Here is an 18,698-nt window from a genome sequence, read left to right as displayed (position 1 = left end):
GCTGTTAGGCCTGCAGGATGAAATGCCCGGTGCCCATCCCAGCCATCGTGCTGGCGTCTTATCTTAAAAGACGAGGAAGGCTTGGAACTTGACAATAACTGAAGAGACACAAGGCTTTTGAACTGGAGAATAAAGACATCCTATAAAACTAGTTTCCACTGGGAAAAAATATTCCCTCTGGAGAAATACTGTGGTGTGCTATTGTATCAGCAATAATACAAGGGTGTGAACACAGGTACGCAGACCCCACAATTCCTCACTTTTTTTTAGGCAGTGGATTTTCAAAAGATGTCCTTGTCAATTTCTAGTGCTTTATGGCCTTGCCATGCCATCAGGATAGCTTGATGTAATCATCAGACTGTATGCCCATGTTCTACTTTTATTCCTTTTAGACTGGGAACCCAGCGGTGTTAGCACTGCTATGGTTTGAGTTATAACAATGGGCTATTTCCCTGCATATCTCAAGTCCTCAGTGAGACAATTAAGCATTAAGTTGTAGCCTCTAACTTCAGTAGCATATTCAGCGTTACTAATATCTATTTTACCAACATATTTTATATTACCAATATATTTTATATTTTATACCATATTTTATACCATATATTTTATACCATATTTTATATTAGCATATATTACCAATATATTTTACCAACATATTTATTTTAATTACATTAATTTTGTCCATTAAATGCTAGTAAAGGTTTTGCTTTATATCTATAGGGAAAAGCTGCAGGGAAGAATTTTCATCTCATTCGTGCTTTTCTATATACTGATTGCCAGCAACTCCACCTGCATCAAAATCGGTTTTCTTTTTTTATTAGTCATTGATTCATTTGACTCATGCAAACAGGGACACACTTGCAGCAGCAGCTCATGATAATGAAGTCAAAATCAAGTAAAATAAAAGTCTTGGCTAGGTTTAGGGGAAAATAGAGATTAAGATTACAGAAGAATACTATAAATCATGAAAAAGAAAAAGGGGAGGGGAGGGGAGGAGCTAGAAATCCAGTTCTAGTGGACAGCAAAAAAAAAGCATAATTATGATGCACAAAATATAAGGTAAAATTTCAAAAAAACAATAGGCAGAATTATTTTGATATATGAGTTTAATGCTAAAGAATTTATTGTTTTTATTGGTTTCTAGAGTATCAGGTAACAGTGAAAGTAAACTAAGGTATATAATGATTTAATAGGGTTTTTACCTGTGCTTATTTCAAGAAACTTTTAAACAGGATTAAGAGGTCTGATGACAGAAAACTTGAAAAGTACACTGTGAGTAACTTCAGAGGTATATAACATTTGGTAAATAACAAAAAACTGACAAAACAAATTTTCCCTGGAAGCAGTTTTTTGAATTCATGTTTACAGGGAGAGGAAAGTTCTGCTACAGTAGATCACAACATATAATACAAAAATTAATGTTGGGTAATACAGAGCCATTTTAAGAAAAAAATGGCATTTTGTCACCTAGAATATTAATTAAGCAGTGGAAAGAGCTTAAATACATATCAAAAAGCATTTGAAGCACAAAATTTGAGAAAGAAATTATTTAGACTGTTTAATTTATGGTAATGATTAATAAAGGCTTAAGACAAAAATTGTGAATGGTATTAAGCAAGCAAACTAATGCTCCCATTTATCTTCTAATATTTATACAAGACCAAGACTGTTAATGATGTATTTACCCAAGCTCCAGACTGATCAAAAGGATTTTTTTCAATACCTGGTATTTGCTTCAAGTTATTTAAAAAACAATGAAAAATGAAATAAAAATAGAGTCCTATTCATTTAAATCTCTCCAAAGTATGTATTTATCTGCTGTTTTGTTTCACAAACAACACATACAGAATAGATGATACCACAATGCAATGTAAAGGTTTCATTAGCATGCACATTTCAGCTCTGATTGACACTACCACCTTCAATCCAATTTCATGATTTTGGACCCTTTACCTTAGGCCTCAGTTTATTCATATACAATTACGGCATATTGCTCTTTTTATATGTCCTGATATATTTGTCTTGCATTCTGCACTGCAATTTTCTTTAAATACCATGGTGATGCATGCTTTCAAGAAACCCAAGACAAATATATCAAAAATCCCTGGCTAAATTAGAGACTTTAAATATTCTTCAGTATGATTCTTCAGTAGCATAATAAAAAAATATGGTTAATCTTGTATATTTTAATTAAGAGAAAAATAGTCCTGAAGGTATTCATTAACAGTGAAACGATCTCAACCACAACCATTTTATATTTATGGGGACAGAAAAAATATCTGTTTCTCTGCTGTCTTTTCTAGTAGGAGGAGAGATAAGGCAGTTCTCCATATCATTTTTCTGTGACAGCTGAAGATCGTAGCTACCCTGTCTTATCATCTTTAAATAATTTCTTGACTGAGTGAGAGTAATCTTCAGTAACGAACTATCATATCTGAATACAGGAACTCCATGTAATGGAAAAAGAACGTTTTCTACATTTGTAAATAGAATTTATATAAAATCTCTATGCCGTGTAAGTAAGAAACATGTTGGGAGATGATGAAGAATGGATTACAGTGGAACAATGTTTAATTAAAAGACTTGTAAGCATTTTTCATTATTGTTGAGAAAAATTCAATTAAGGAATGGATTACATTACTTCATGCTTCATTATGTAGCTTGCACCTAGTATTAATTGGTTTTTCTACTACCTTGCCCTCTTTTGTTTCCAGAACACTTAAATTACACTAACTTTTAATTCCTTACAGTAAATATTAATCAATAGAAGACCAAATTTAAAGATTCTGTAAGAGAAGTTCTGCACAGAAAGGATAACTGAAGTAACCTCATTGCAGGACCTCATTTACAGTTACAAAAATATCAGTCAGAAAGTGCCAGCCTTTCTCCCACAAGGATAAACAGCTTATCCTGACAAAGAATTTGCTTTTAAAAGCAGCGCTGCTGCTGATCCAAATGTGAGACCATCTGCCCTGTACATTAGTGTACTCTTGGTCTCCCAAGGTACCAAATGTCCTATTCATTATTTGTTGTCTGAGAAACTCTTCTAAATGACTATCAGTTTCCCAGTTTAAACCTTCATTGGCTGCCACCTGTTCTTATTTCATGAAGCAAGGAGAAGCAGGCGGCTCTGCTCCTCTCCATGGCAGCATCATCTGCAAGAATGGTGTCTCAGCGGTTTGGGCTCTTCAGTGAAGGCAGAAAAGATGTAAAAGTGTGACTGAATCTCTAGAGTTAATAGCCCTGACTCTGCCCGTGGCAAGCAGGTAATCAGTCCATGAACCAGAACTATTTCGGCGTTGAAGCACATGTTGAATATACATTTAAGAACACAAATTTTAACATCTGTATTACAGGAAGAACACAGATTACCTTGGGTAGCTCTTCAATTTGATTGGCATCTAGATAAAGCTCCTCTAACGTCCGTTCAAAGTTAAAAACCTCCTTTGGCACCTGCTGTAGGCCACAGTGAGAGTAATCCAACACTGAGACAATCTCCTCTTCACCGCGAAAACAGCGGCATGGCACCAAGCGGCCAATAATTTTTCTTTTGGTTGTCATCTCCAAACAGGGCACTGAAAAGAAAGGGGAAAAACAGTTTTCTGAAACTATCAATATGCTTGGAACTCCCTCTTTAGAATTATTATCAAGATCGCTGTCTATTTTTTTTTCCTGAGGGGTATCTGTAATTTGCATGTCTTAATCTACTTTTCAACAAAACACGGGAAAGTGAGATTTGCCAGTGCAACCACAAGAAGCAATCTCAGTATATTGCCTGTTCCCCTACACTGGGATAAAAGAAAGCAAGCCAAGACCATCCACAATTCTTCCTTTCCTCAATGATGAAAATTAGCTGTGTAAATGCTACACGTGTGAACACATTCACCAGACAGAGTACGAAGTGACATCTTTCACACTCTGTGTTTTGATCCCTTGCTCGGTTTGACTGCGAGTCGGTGAAGTGAATCGGTCGTAGTCGTTTGGGTTCTGATTCTCCGTGACAAATGCACAATTGTACCTCGTTTCTCTGAAATCAACAGAATTCCTTGGCTTTCCACAGTTATTGGTGGAGTATATTCCTTGTCTTTTTGACCATACAAATAAAGAAAAGAATATGGAAACTTAATTGGTTACGAAACTACAATAACAGAAAGCCAACAGTTTGTTTACCTGGCATTCCTGCTTCTCTCCTGCTCTCTCAGGCTGTGGAAGCTCAGGGAAGTGACTTAGCAGAAATCCCATTAATTTTTCTGCAGCAGAACGCACTGCTGGGAAATTTCACCACAGTCTGTTCCCTAACTTCAAATCTAGGTGTCAGCTCTGCAGATTTTCCTTGCACGCACAATTTGTACATGCACATCTAATTCTTATGAGTAAGTTTCATCTTAGTATTTTTTTAGCAGAATATTATAACTACTTTTGAATTGAGAGAACACTCAATAAGTAGATTTTATACACATCAAGGAGTCTCAACTTCTAAAAATGTCAATATCTGTTTGAGATGTAATGTTAACCAGATTATAAATAAATCAGGCTGTTCTGAAACATATCACCATAGAGCCAAGAAGGGCTAAACCCTCATCTCCTGTTTTTTAAACCACTTACAAGGTTTTGAGTTACATTTATGAAAAGAATGTACAAAATCAGTCCAAGCAAAGCAAAGCTCATCGGGATCCTCTTTCATGGGATGCCAGTGAAAAAGCAACCATGTATTCATGCAAAAAATCCATAAACAATACAGTCACGCAACATTTCTTGCTAAAACAGCACAAATTATAGCACATAGTGTCAATTTGTGCTCTCCTTTGTCTTCTCATCAATTATGAGAAAAAGCACCTTCTCAAATGTAAGAAATCCAGTTTCATGTAAGTATAACTGAAGGGAAACAAGTCATTTCTGATCCTGGACCGCTCCCTGTTCACTGAGCTGAGCTGTATTTGCATGTAAGTATAGATAATTCATGTTGTTGCTTAAGCCATTATTTGTCTGAAACGTAACATGGAAAAAAAAAAAAGCATTGGTCAGATAATGCCCCTTTTGTGGTTCTCCAGGAATTTTATATCATGTAATACATTGTTATTTCAAAGGTAAGTAAAATACTCAAATGTTATATTTCCTTGTTTAAATTTTATTAGCTCTTAATCTGCCTCTAGCAATCCGAAGGAGACAGGCATACAAATACTGCCAGAAAAAATACTGTTTTTTCATGTTTTCAAGGAGACCGAGACGCTGGAAGAACAGCAGTGAAATCAGAGTGCAGCTGGTTATTCACTGGGCAGTGCCAACACGTTTCTGTTGGCTGGTTTTGGCTTAAGGGTAAAGCTTAACACAGAGAAAAAGGTAATTTCGTAATTTAGCTTGACCCAATGCCAAGTTTGCTTGGATAACATAAAACTTAGCTTAATTACAGTCAGCTGATGCAATGAAAACATTTTCATAATAAAGCATACATAAAATTCTGAAAATATAAAAGTAGAATACTCACAGGAACAGAAAAAGAAGCAATTCATTTTCAAGCTAATAAATGACAATATCTTAACATTTTATTTGAGTTCTAGCAGTGGGATAGTCCACTGAAGAACACACACAAGAAAAAAAAACAGTGAAAATTTTGGGATGTAACATGGCACTCAAATTTACTTTATCTGTGAACTTCAATTGTAAACATTCCTCATTTAAATTTCTCACACCAGGAACACTGGATTCCCTGTCACATTTCATGCCCATCCTGTTTCTTGGTTGGCACTTATAATTTCCTGTGATAAAGAAATGATTATTTTAGTATTCCCCCTAATTTCCCTCTTTAGCTTCAAATCTGTTGGGTGATTTCAAACACACAGGGAAGGACAAGTCCCAAATCCCTGCTCCAGACCCAGTCCCGGCGGAGAAAGGCCACCTCCCCAGAAGTGCTCCCAGTTGGGAGAGGCAGCACGCACACCGCACGCAAGTGGTGGCACCCGCGCTGTGCCTGCCCCCTCCCTTGTCCCTCTAACCCAGTTCCCTCTCAGATCAGGGGTTTCGCCCATTTCTGTGCGCCAAGCAGATGTCACGGCCGCAGGGAAGGCGGTGCAGAGGCCTCGCGGCAATCCACCTTCTCCACCTTGCCGGTATGGCCAGCATCCGTGCCAGGCCAGAGAGGGTGTGCCTGACCGCTGACACCAACTAGCACCGTGTCTTCGGTTCCAGAAATCATCCCAAATGGCTCACTTGGGTGTACAAGATCAAAACAGATGAAAATTGTAAAAGCATTGGGCACAGAATAAGTCTTTCACGAGAAAAATGAAATTAGCTATCAAGCTGCACAGCCTCTTTGTATTCAAGCATAGGAAGCAGCATTTGCAACTGCATATTTCAGACCATGACACAATACAAATAGATGCCCTTGGAATATCAAATTATTTGTAGCTTTTCAAGGCATTCGAAGATAATGAACAATTGAACAGTGACATGTACTTCAAAAACTATTCAGAAAAACATTCTTCCCATAGGCATTACAAAGCACTTAGCTTTGCATTATTCTCCTCTACTGTAGGCAAACACATAAAACAAACCTCACATTCCATTTTAACAGAAACCCAGAACAATAACAGTGTAATGGAACAGCTAGAAAATGTACAAATAGTGATGAAGTGATAGAACTGTACTAAGAATTGCAATTACAACAGCAAAAACATTTAAAAAAATGCTTTTTTTGCTTATACAAAAGTACTTCTATTATTATAGTCCATAAAAATCTCTGTAATTTCTTATTCAATAGAAAATTGTTTTTAAAAATTAGGAAATAAATGCAAACGCTAAACAAGAGTGATTTAATTACATTGCCTTCCTCAAAGGCTAGGATAAGACATGATTTTTATGTCAAAGTAATTTGTTGGGATTATTTGGTTATCTGTTGGAACTGTCATCTTCAGAAAACAAACAAAGAAACAGAATGCTATTTGGATAGACCAGCAATCTCTAGAAATCTCTATTTAAGAAAAGATCAATACTAGAATAAGGAAGGTACTTGAACCAGAATTATGGTGCATTGCTAAGAATTTGCAGCAAAAAATAGTGTGAAGTAACTTTATTAAAGAAACCTGTGCTTACAGAACACTTTCTGGAAGAATGACCAGAGGAAAGCACAAAATTTATTATATTTTGGTGAGAAGTGATTTTGCATGTGCCCATAGTCTGCTCCTTTATATATCCTCTGTAATTAAAACAAACAATATTGCTGGAAAACCCTGCTAAAAGTCCCCTGGGGATGGCCCTTTCACACTGTTCTTTGCAATCATTTCAGAAAGCATCAGTATAGAATTACAAGGCCTGTGATACAACTGAAAGAAGTAAAATTTCATGCCCTGTGGACTAATGACTTTTTAAACCCTTCACAAATTTCAGTATTATTAATTTCTACCCCAGACTAATTCCAGCTTTGGTAATTATACTTTTCTTACCTACATTTTAGTTCTTCATAATTTTCACAAAGCTTTTCTTTTGTTCTGATAGTTACTACGAGAGGATTGCTACTTAAGGTCTTTGGGAACCCAACCCAAGTCAAGAAGAGTCAACAGGAAGCCAAACTCCTGGATTTGGGAGGTTGTCACCATACACACTGCTGCTTCATAAAATTCCTTAATGCCTGTGGAGTGATAAAGAAAGTCTTCCTACTTCCTTAGAGAAATACTAGCGCTTAGTACTTATCCCCATTTAAACCAGTGAAAGAAATGTGATCCTCAATAGCTGAGTATTTTGGTCATCGCTCAGCATGACCAAGTTTTATTTGGTAATAGCTGAGTATTTGAGGTCATTGCTCAGCATGAGTCGCATGCTATATATTAAGTCCTATACAATATAAAAGATTTATATTACAGTCAAAATTCAAGACATTTCAGGGATGAGGCAGTCTATTCAGTCGCACATGTAAGAAAACTAAGTTTTCAACAGTATTCAACAGACCACACGTAGATACCCTCAGCAACTTGGAAAGCTATGAAGTCTTTGTTCTGCAAAGGCAGTGCAAGCAGGTAGATTTTTCAAACACAGAAGAACTAGGATGACTTGTACATCATTTATTTTTATTTCTTTATTTGGAATTCTGCTTAAGGAAATTCATTATCTTCTTAACTAATAAATAATTCTAAACAACTACATCCATAACAAAATATGATGCACAATTACTCAACAATTCAGAATAACAAAATGAAAAGCAAACACATTTCCACCCCCCAAAAAAGCTTTAAAATGTTATGGCCTATTTTCTAAAATCTTTTTTTAAAAGTACATCCTTTCTAGAATTAGATTAAAGAAACTATGAAAGAAGCATAAATATATACTGCTATTTATCAGCTTAAGCAAGCATCTCATTATTGTTATCTTCATTTTATTCTCTTATAAAGTGAATTCCTAATCTAAGGAAAATAGTAGTTTCATGGAAATTAATTAGAATAAAATCTAATCTCTTATTAATTAATGGATCTTTTGTGCAGTAAACCCACTAATCCCTGTTTCTTGGTAATCATGAGAGAAGTTCTCCTTACCTAAATAAACAAAGAAAATTGTTGTATGGCTCACAAAACTTTGATTTAAAGATGGAACAAACTACCTTGACAAACTTCAGTTGTCTTGAAAGAGTAGGAGAGAAGTTTTTCCGCAAGACACAATATAGAAGAATTTTGTTGTTCTCAGAAACCTTTCCTGCTACAGTGGGCCTACACTCCTTCAGAAGGAACCATTTTCCTTTTTTGCTCAGGAAGTAAGTCAAAGTTCACTTAAAAAAAAAAAAAAAACAGCAAATAAAAGTAATTTCTCTGAACATATTTTTACCTAGTTGGTTTAGTTTTATCCTAAATGGTGCAAAATGGTATCTTCAATATGTTTTACTTCACCATTAACAGCATTAAAAAACCTTGCAAGTGGCAATTACCGGGCAAGCAATTTGAAAGATTTGTAACATGAAAACCAGTTTCAAATTGCCTTTGGAAGCCACTAGATTTCTTGTTAATAGTCCATTTAAACCAAGAATTTACAAATTGAGTATTTGAAAGATTTGACTGCAATTATAAAACGAGCTCTCTTGATCATCTTGGACCTACAAAACTTCAAATTGATACGCATGCTAAAAAAAAAAAAACAAAAAACAACAGGGTAGAAAGCAGTGGTAAACAAAACAGGGCAGAAAGCACCGGTAAGACAATTTTAAGAAGCTGTGGGATTCACATCTTTGCCTGATATCAGCCAGCACTGATTCTCTTCACCCAGCCTAAAGCCGGCTCTTCTAGAGCAAGTTCCCCAGGACTCCTGTGTGTTAACACCGCCGCTGCAGGGCATCTGCCCCACACATGCAGGTTAAGATCTTGAACATCTTCATTATTAATAATAATTTTAAAGCATTGAAGGGAACTTAAATTTTTAGAAGCAAACAATAGTTCTCTGATACCTTTTTCAAAAGTGCCAAGTAGATATATGAAAAAAGAGGTAGTAAAGTGTTACTGTAAAGAACTCCAGAACTTGCCTCTGTAACTGGTTATATAAAGCACTTTTTCTTTTTCTGTTTTCCAATATATATTAGAGACGAATTTATTTTACTTCCAAACAAGTGTTTGATGTAACGCTCCCTTCACATTCTTCTTATCTCAGGGAGGTCTCAGTTCCTGGTGCGCTGCCATGGTCTGTGATCTGAGTCCACGTTCAGAAAGAAAAACAACGGATAATGAGGACTGTAGGACCAGCCCACACTACCTGACAAGGTATCAACATAAAATGCTCTCGCTGTTGAAATTTCATTCAGAAAACTCTGCAAGAAATTGCAGAGTACAAGTAATCTGGTAGTGCTAGAAAGTTACTGAGAGATCCCGAGAATAAAGAACACAGAAGTGTGAATGAGAGCATTACAAGGCTGAAATGAGTAATAACGGTAACATTTGCCAGAGGGTTCAGAAAATATTAATTATATTCAAACAGCAGACAATTCGCTTCACTGAGTTCTTTGTCATACATCACAGATAAGTGATGATTTTTCTGTTCCTTTTCTTCCCCTTATTATCAGCATAATCAACAACATTAATATGCTAATATGTTGGTTCTCTGCAGTGCGTTACGCTGTCAAGCTTGGAAATCACAAATACGCCAACCTCGGTAGCAGGCCCAGCCTCCATCACCCCTTTCTAGCTCTCCAAGAAGTCACCACCACCAGAGGAGACGGAAGCAGAGCACAGTTCCTTGCGACACCCAAGGAGCCGGCCCCCGCACCCCATCCCACCTGGGCTACCAGAGGCAGGGAGCCAAGCCCCCTGCGACCCCGCGGGGCCACCCGTTAGGACCACCCCCGTACCCCTCACCTTCACAGTGCCAGCTTAAACCCTGACGGCACAGCTGGCTGATCGCAAGGGGAGGCCGGAGCCCAAATTCCTCAGCCACTATTTCTTTTCCTGGTGCCATTCCCTCCTCTCAACCACGCCTTGCAGATGGTAGTACCTCTTTTCAAATCCCATACAGCAGTTGTTCTGCTAAACAAAAGCATTTAGCCCGATTTCTGATTCTACAGCTGCTGAAGGCACAGACAGTACGGAAGGTACTCCTCTGACCCCAGGGGGACGTTGGGAGCTTTCCCATTCATACAGGGCAGAATTTCACGTTATATTTTCTCTGCTGAAACAGAGATTTGATAATAGGGACTAGGAATACGAAATGGAACAAAGCTGAGCATGTGGTTGGAATTTAAAAAGAAAAAATCCTCATTTTCCTTCAGTCTTTCCTCGCTGATATTCCTCTAGCACTGGCTAGACATGCACTTTTCTCTTCCCTCCTTTAATTAATTGTGTGCACTCTTTAGGAGATTTACATTGTGTCCACTTTCAATCTCAATCATTGAAATAATTAGGGATCTTCAAAGCACTCAGAGTCCTCTTAATTTGCAGTACAACTTTTCATTTATAAAAACAGCACTATGAATAATTTAGATCTCTTAAAAACTGCAGAAAAATTATATCTGCGTGTACAAGCTGTGCCCTCTTCATCCAGCTTTTAGTGTTTAACTCTGCTGCTCGCCCTTCTATCACGTTCACACCACAGAATCACAGAACCATCCGGGATGGAGAAGACCTCTAAGACACCTGAGGTCTGCCTTGTAGGAAACTCAGCGTGAGTTTCATCCGAAATTCATGCCGGGGTTCTCCAGCGGCGCGCAGTAGGCACACCGCTCCTTCCCAGCCTCCCGGGAGGACGGGCGCAGCACCCTCCAGACGCCCCAGCAGAGAACCACGCACGTCTCAAAGGTGCTCGCACAAGACCGAGTGTCTGAATTGGCCCTGAAGGCTGGAGGTCACAGCGTATTCGAGAGTCAAAGCAGGGAACCTTTCGAGGTCTGGGACCTCATTTCTGACTGACCGTCATGAGATTTGGGAGATTTTCCAAAAAACAAAAATAATGTAAAATTTAAGGCAGAATTAATTTTGCAAATTTTCAATGAATTTGAATAACCAGAACTTTAAACGCTCCGTGACAAAGGATCAAGTCTGTACCTTTTCAACAAAGATATTCATAGATATCAATGAAAGTTTACTATTGGTCTTGCCTTGAAATTGATAATCAAGATTTTCTGAGGCAATGTTTATGGATGCGCTTAACCTTAGGCACTGATGGCACCTAGAAAAGGCAGTTTAGAGAAAGCAAAAAAGGTTTTTTTGTTTGTTTGTTTTTTCTTTTCAAAACTGTATCCTATTCTCCCTAAAAACAGTTTTTGCATAACCTTATGGAAAATTCCAGTTTTGTTCGGTTTGATATTGCACAAGAACTGTCAGCATTTCAACAATTCATTGCATACCAGTAGCAAATGTTGAAAATTAATAATTATGCTTTTAACTACTAGAAACTACAAACAGTCTGATGCCCCACTGTACAGATACTTAAGCAGGAGAGAATGCCAACAAACCAAGAAGAGAAATAACCTAATTTATAAAGTGTGCTTTCTGGAATCTGGGAAATTTACATTTAAGCTTAGATCTTTGATTTATTTCAGCTTTTACTTGAAGTAATCCGTTAGTTTAAAAGATGATTTGGTATGTAATTTATTATGAAATATGCTTTACTTCTTGCCTTATGGTTTTTGCTGCCAATACGAAGGCCAGAACTGCTATCCAAAGGAATAGTATAGAAAACATAATTTACCTGCTAAATACATTAACTAAACAAATTGCTATTTAAATATGACTTTCATTAAGTCTGGTTTTCTTCCTCATAGAGGAAAGGGATCGTACAGAATACCCAATTACTTTCCAGCGCTTTACATCACAATCTGTCTGCATTATTCGTGACATATTAATCAGCTTAGCAGGAGCTTACTACGGGAAAACTGTATTCGTTTTGCTGAGCTTGCGGAATGAAAGTTCCAGAGATAATAATGTGCAACTCCAAACTGCAGTTAGAAAAAGAAAGTTTTAATTAACAGGGACAACTATGACTCACAACAAAAGCTGATCTCCTGAAAGAGCCCAGGCAGAGGTGTGCTGGGACAAGGGCGGTCTCTCTTCCCTCTCACTGCCACCTTGCTCAGCATGTGTAAGATACAGTCACATCGCAGCAGATATTACCAAAGTCCAAAATAGAAGGAGATTAAGATGATTTTTGACATGTCCAAAACAAGGTTACATTTGAAAAACATGTAACAAACTGCCCAGAAAATACGGGTTGCTACCATGGTAAATGTTCAACACGTGCCTACAAACTTTTTTTTCAAAAACCTTTTGCTTTCTGAAAAATAGAAAATTGGCAATCCCCACCCCCCCAAAAAAAAGGCAAGAGGTTTCTTGCCAGTGTACTCAATCACTGAAACTCCACCTAGAGACAGTTTCCCAAATACCTTTCTACCATTGTTCATATGCAACTAAAAACTCTTCCCCCGCTTACTCTCCCCCTTCTCTCTACAGACCTTACATTCTGAAAAGAAAAAATCCATCATTGCCATCAGTTCCTCTTTCTTTCATCATTCTATCCCCCTTCCCTGCTACAGATTAATTTTTTTTTCATTGCTCCCTATTTCTTTCACCATATCCACTAATGCTGTAATGTGCTTACATGTATGTTCATAAATCCGATTATCGAAATGCAAAAGCCTGTATACCAAAATGCCAGCACAAGTGCAATCTCAAAACTACCCATGAAAATTGGTTACTCAAATACAAGAATGCAATTTGTCATCTAAACAGGCATTCATCTCTACAAATACCTCACTACCTACAAATACCTGAGTACATCTCCTTTGTATTTCAACGCGTATAGTAGCTGCCACAATTCCCTCTTGCATATTTTTAGGTAGAATCAAGTAATTAAATCTGAACCCTCAACACCAATTAGTTCCATCATTACCCTTGAGCAGTGACGCACTAAGCACAAACACCCTCGATTAAAAGCCTCCAGAACTCGGGGATTGCTTATTTCATTTTCAGAGCTTAAAATATATTTATACTAGAAAAGTTCCTTTTATTTCAGTAAGGACTATATTGTATTACGTAATTACAGAGCTATGACTCTTTTAGATGAACGCATACATAGGAAGTATCTCTGCAGAGCATTCTCTTTCTGCCCAACCAAACTGATTTCTCATTAAATTCTTGCAAAGTTCAAATTCTGTGGCAGAAAGGAATCTTGGGAAGCTACCCTAAGGGAAGGCCTAACAAGAAACACCACAAGAGAAGATGCAGACCGATGCAGAAATGGTATATGACTCTTGGACAAAGTTAATGATGCCATGGCAAACGAGCAAACTTATTTACTGATATTTCATGAGTATCGCAGTTCATTGAATACACACCAAGAATATTTAAGACTAGGAAAAGACACCACAAGTAATTGGAATTAATCATTTCTGGTAAATGATTTCTTACAATTTGCTTTCCCTTTCCTAAGGACAGCCGTGGGTGGCACATTCTCACTTTCTGCAGGCCAGGTTTTGACACGTCAATGCATTTTCCAGTTTTCTCTGTTTGTTGTTTAAACATGTTTTGCCACTGTCCACTGCCCCATCATCCGGAACTGAGATCAGGAAAGCACCCTGCGCCACATCAAACCGATGTCTTCTTTTTTGGGCAGCGCGGGGCCGTCCCTGCTCCAGCCCCCTGCAGGGCCCACGCCACCACCCTGCCCCACGCCAGCGCCTCCGGCTGCGGGGCCACTGCTGCCTGGGAGCTCGGGGAGCCCAGCAGAACAGGAGGGCTAATTGTCGGGCCCGAATTTTCGGGCTTACGTCTATTCTCTCTACTATTCCAACAGATAAAGCAATTTTACCCAGCCATTCGCTGGTTATTTTTTGCAGAATACCCAGCCTCCATTGCCATCACGCCCACTGTTGAACCAGACATCCTTGCCAAATCCACATGCTAATGCTACGCCAGGAGACACCCCTGCTAACGAGAAGCAGCCACCTCCCCTCATCTTTCGCCATGTGAAACTTCAGGCTCTGGAGCAAGCTAGTCCTTTAGGCTCCCTTCCCGGTCAGCACCTTAGCGTGCAAATTTATTCCACCTCAAGTTAGTGGTTGGAAACCTATGGGAAGAATAATGCAGGCTATTCGAAACAGGGCATTTGAAAAAAAATAAATGTATTTCTAAAGGTTTTCATCAGCAGAGGGCTCTAGAACTACATTCTCTTAGGTACAGTGCTCCCTCCCATGATTAATCTGTCCCAGTTTTTTTTAGTCAATTAACATGCTGTTCTTATGGTACAAATGTTCTCTAAAAAATTCTCACAGCTGAGCTGTCAAACACTGAAATTCAGTACATTGGAATGTCAGGTTTTTAACAAAGTCCTGGAGTTTGTAAAGTATAATCAGAACTTTAATGCCCAATTATGCAATCTTAGCAATAACTTTCTGAAGAGAATTTTATTGCTTTCACTGTAAACTGGGACCATCAGCCAGAACTGTTCCACCCAAGGAATACAGAGGCTTGGTTCTTAATGGAGGGCTTCATCCCATTTCATCAGAAATTAGAGGTGTGACCATACCAGCACTGGAAGATTCAAGCTCTTTGGCCCATTCTCTCCCTGCAGCAACAATGATTTTCTTTGTTTTGTTTTGTGGTCTTGTGTTTTGTTTTGTTTTTCCTTAGTATTTCCCTTGCTTATTCATGCTTTTGTCTGGTGGTCATAATTAAATTGTTAACTATTCATTCTTACAAGACATAAGGTCTTTCCTTGTCTCAGCTCATTTAGTTTAGCAGACGTTCTTCAAGTCTGCGATACCTCCCCTGAGCAAGCACAATGAATACTAAAAGTCCAAATTAATTTCTCACAGCCTGAAATAAGATTAAAAAAAAAAAGTGGACAAAGCACTAAGCAAAATTTTAGCATCCACCCACCTGCTAAACTAAGTCTTAGCTGTATATAAACAGTGATGGCCTTTTGGCAGCGATTTATAAATAGCCATACAACTTCCATTGTACAATCTGCTCTGGCTAAAAAAAAAAAAAAAAAAGGAGAACAAACACGGCCTAGAGGCACGTAGTTTTAAGCTAGAGAAAAGTGAAACGTGGAATTTGTTGTCCTTGACTGAATTAGCAACACCATGGTATTTTAATGGGCATGTTTTCTGTACTAGGTATCGGCTATTAAAATCATTTGGACAACTAGAAGCCAGGGCAGCCTGCTTCCACTGAAGCAGGTACTAGGTTAACGCCAATCAGCAGTGAAAAGATATGCCCAGACCTGACTGAATTACAGCGATGCCATAATATTCATACCACTTTTTGTCGAGATGTTAAAATATACTCCTAATCACGTTTTTAAATGTCCAGGAACATTATAAATTCTTTAAATTCCTACAGAAGCAGTCAATAATATCATTTAATCTACTTCAGAATGCAACACTCAAGCAGTTGCATTTTATGAGGATTTAGCAAGTTCTCCTGAACTGCGTCAATGTAGTATTTGATTTGCCTTTTTCCGTAATCAAACGGAATAAACCCTATTTGTCATTCTTACAATGTAAGCAAAAGAATCAAGGATTATCTCGAAAGTTTTATAAATTTAATCTAGGCAGTTCATGATTTCAGCAGTTTGTTCCTGCAACTTTGTACTGGTAACTGTGAAAATCCTGTATTGATAACTTTCTCCACATGAACAGCACAGCAGGACACAGCCCACAGTACCTGCTCAAGTGTCCTTCTGTATTTGACATTTTTTCTTTGCTATCGCCTGACCCACCAAAAGACTTTAATGCTAAATTATACTGAGAGATTTATAACATGCTTGTAATACACACAAATTGAAAGATGCTTAGTCGCTTTTCAGTCTCTATCTGGCTTATTTTTACGTGACTCAGGGAAGGCAACGGAAAGGGCTGCTGTATGGATATGGATGTCCACATGAAAAATAAACAACCCTTACACTGAACTTGCAGTCCTTAGCTCTGGGTGATCACTGAACAATGCTGAACATAAAGAAAAGAAATGAGAGATCATGCATTTACTAATGTTCTACAGGTAACCAGCTCTTGTAACTTGGAGATGATTCTGCTAAGATCAATCACGCACATTTCTTCTTTGAGTTCCATAATGCCAAAATAAAAATTATTTCCCTATATAGCCTAAAAAAAGGCAAAAAAACCCAAACCCATCCTATCAGAACTTGACTTAAAATAATTCTCATAACAATCTACGTATTTAACTCCACCTAATGAGTGGTAAGGAAGGTTAGCTTTTAACCGCTACCAGAAGACCTGGGACTATGAGACACCACCAACAGAATCCTTACTGCTCACGGTTTGGGTGGCTACACACAAAGAACAGCATTTAACTCTAATTGCCACCTTTCAGGTCGTTCAGTATATCCACTGTTTTCCAGCTGTCAGCTACACCGGTTTTGACAGTTCCATACCCTGTTGTCGTGCAAGAGAGGGACTTGCAGAAAACCCTTCTGCAGAAGACATTGCAAAAGCCAGCAAAAAGTACCGGGGAGCACTATTCAGGCGTAAGCTTTAGAGCCAGTTTCCCAGCCTCTTCTGAGGTTCAGAGATTTGAAGGCACACAACTGCAGACTGAAATCACAGAAAAAGAATATCACTTTGCTCAGAGTGTCAGCAGCCTATTGGAAAAAATACATTGATCTGAAAATGAGGACAGGCAAGAGGATGGCTGCAAGAACAAGATCGGGACAGTGTCCATTATTTTAATGCGGGAGAAAATAAGAGTATTCGGAGTGGGACATGAAAGAATCTGGAAATGCATGAAAAATCACCAGCAGTCACGATGATTAGAGAGACAGCAAGCAGGAACAGCTAGAGGTAGCGGAGAATGGGAACAAAAGCCGAACATGTGGCTGAAGGAAAGCATTTAGTCAATACACAAGAAAGAGTAAATTGCAAATCCAGCAAAGGGATGCAATGATAGCTTCACTGATGAACCACTGTACTTTGATCTCATAGCAACTGCCACAGACCTTTTTATCTCTATAAAGAGGTGATTACAGCTTTGCTGGGTCAAGTGACATATGGATCAAGACTGCCCAGAGTACAGTACTGTAAGTGCCACTGAACCGCATTAGAAACTGAACACGAACATCTGAATTTCAGCCTGAATGAGGAAAAAACATTTGGAACAGCTTGGAATGAATCCCGTTTCTCCCTCCCACCAAGGAAAACAGATGGTATCAGAAATATGAACAACATCCTAACAGTCCATGCCACTGTTCTTAACGAATAAAAACAGAGAGGCAGAGAAGTATAGGATAAAAGGAACTTTCCTGGTGAATTATGACATCCTACTATGGCTTACCACCTCATCTTTTAATCTGTTACCTAAACTCTTCAACTCCATCTCCAGTCAAATGGTTTCTTGCTCCTGGTGAGCCCTACTGGAATGTTCTTGTAGACCTTCATTTTTTCTAAGATTCATACTCCTATTAATAACTGACCTAAAATTATTCAGAGGCTATTTATACCTACTTACTCCTTTGCCGAGAGGCTCATTTATAGGTATGAACTTTACAGAATAGATACAGATCTAACTGGAGAAGGAAATTCAGAAGAAGCAGAAGAAATTTATGAAGTCATCAAAAACATTCATCCTTGCAGAACCTTTTTTTGACATTATCTGGTGATCTAAGGCATAAACGAAACAAATTTTCTAAAGTGCTGTAATTTAAACTGACTTTATTTTTTTCCTTTACCATAATAAAAACATAAATACAGCAATAAAAAGTAATGCACGAAATGGCTTCTCTATCAGCGAAATGAAGTCATGTATAGCTGTCACGGGCTCCCCAAGCCTAGCACAGCAGTGCGGCCAGGCATCTGGAGTATGGCATAAGCAGAGAAGCTGAGAGAGGTGGGGATGCTCTGCCCCCAGGAGAGGAGGCCCAGGGTAATCTCACTGCTGCCTTCTACATACTACAGGCAGGGGGATTACAGAGGGGACAGACTTCGGCTCTTTTCAGAGGTGCACAAGAAAAGGCCAAGTGGTAACAGATGCAAGTAACAGCACGGGAAATTCTGACTAAACACAAGAAAAAAGTCACCGTAACAAATGGTACGGCACTAGAACAGGTGGGCCAGAGTCTGAGGAAACTTCATCTCTGACGATACACAAGAGGATGAGCAGCCTAATTTAGCATCAAAGCCAGCCCTGTTTTGAGCAAGGAGTTGGACCAGAGACTCTCTGCTTCTCCATTTCAGTAACTCTAAGGTTCTGTGATTTGGTTTATTCATAGGTTTTCTTTCAGAAGTT

At 38.4% G+C, this 18,698-nt stretch overlaps 1 protein-coding gene across 29 annotated transcripts in view; it reads right to left on the bottom strand.

Moving 5' to 3' along the window:
- LRRC7 (leucine rich repeat containing 7) overlaps window positions 1-18,698 on the bottom strand; it is a 180,470-nt gene that overhangs the window by 93,445 nt on the left and 68,327 nt on the right. For all 29 annotated transcript variants that reach the window (XR_014587581.1, XM_083846790.1, XM_083846805.1 and 26 more), the window contains one exon: window positions 3,373-3,575. Coding sequence is in view for 28 of the 29 variants with exons in the window: in XM_083846790.1 (XP_083702916.1) it covers window positions 3,373-3,575 (203 nt within the window). In the remaining variant the exon portion in view is untranslated. The remainder of the gene's footprint in view (window positions 1-3,372; window positions 3,576-18,698) is intronic.

Source organism: Anser anser, assembly GCF_964211835.1.
Source record: "Anser anser genome assembly, chromosome: 8".
NCBI classification, from domain to species: Eukaryota; Metazoa; Chordata; class Aves; order Anseriformes; family Anatidae; genus Anser; species Anser anser.
This window is presented reverse-complemented; position numbering and strand designations above follow the sequence as displayed.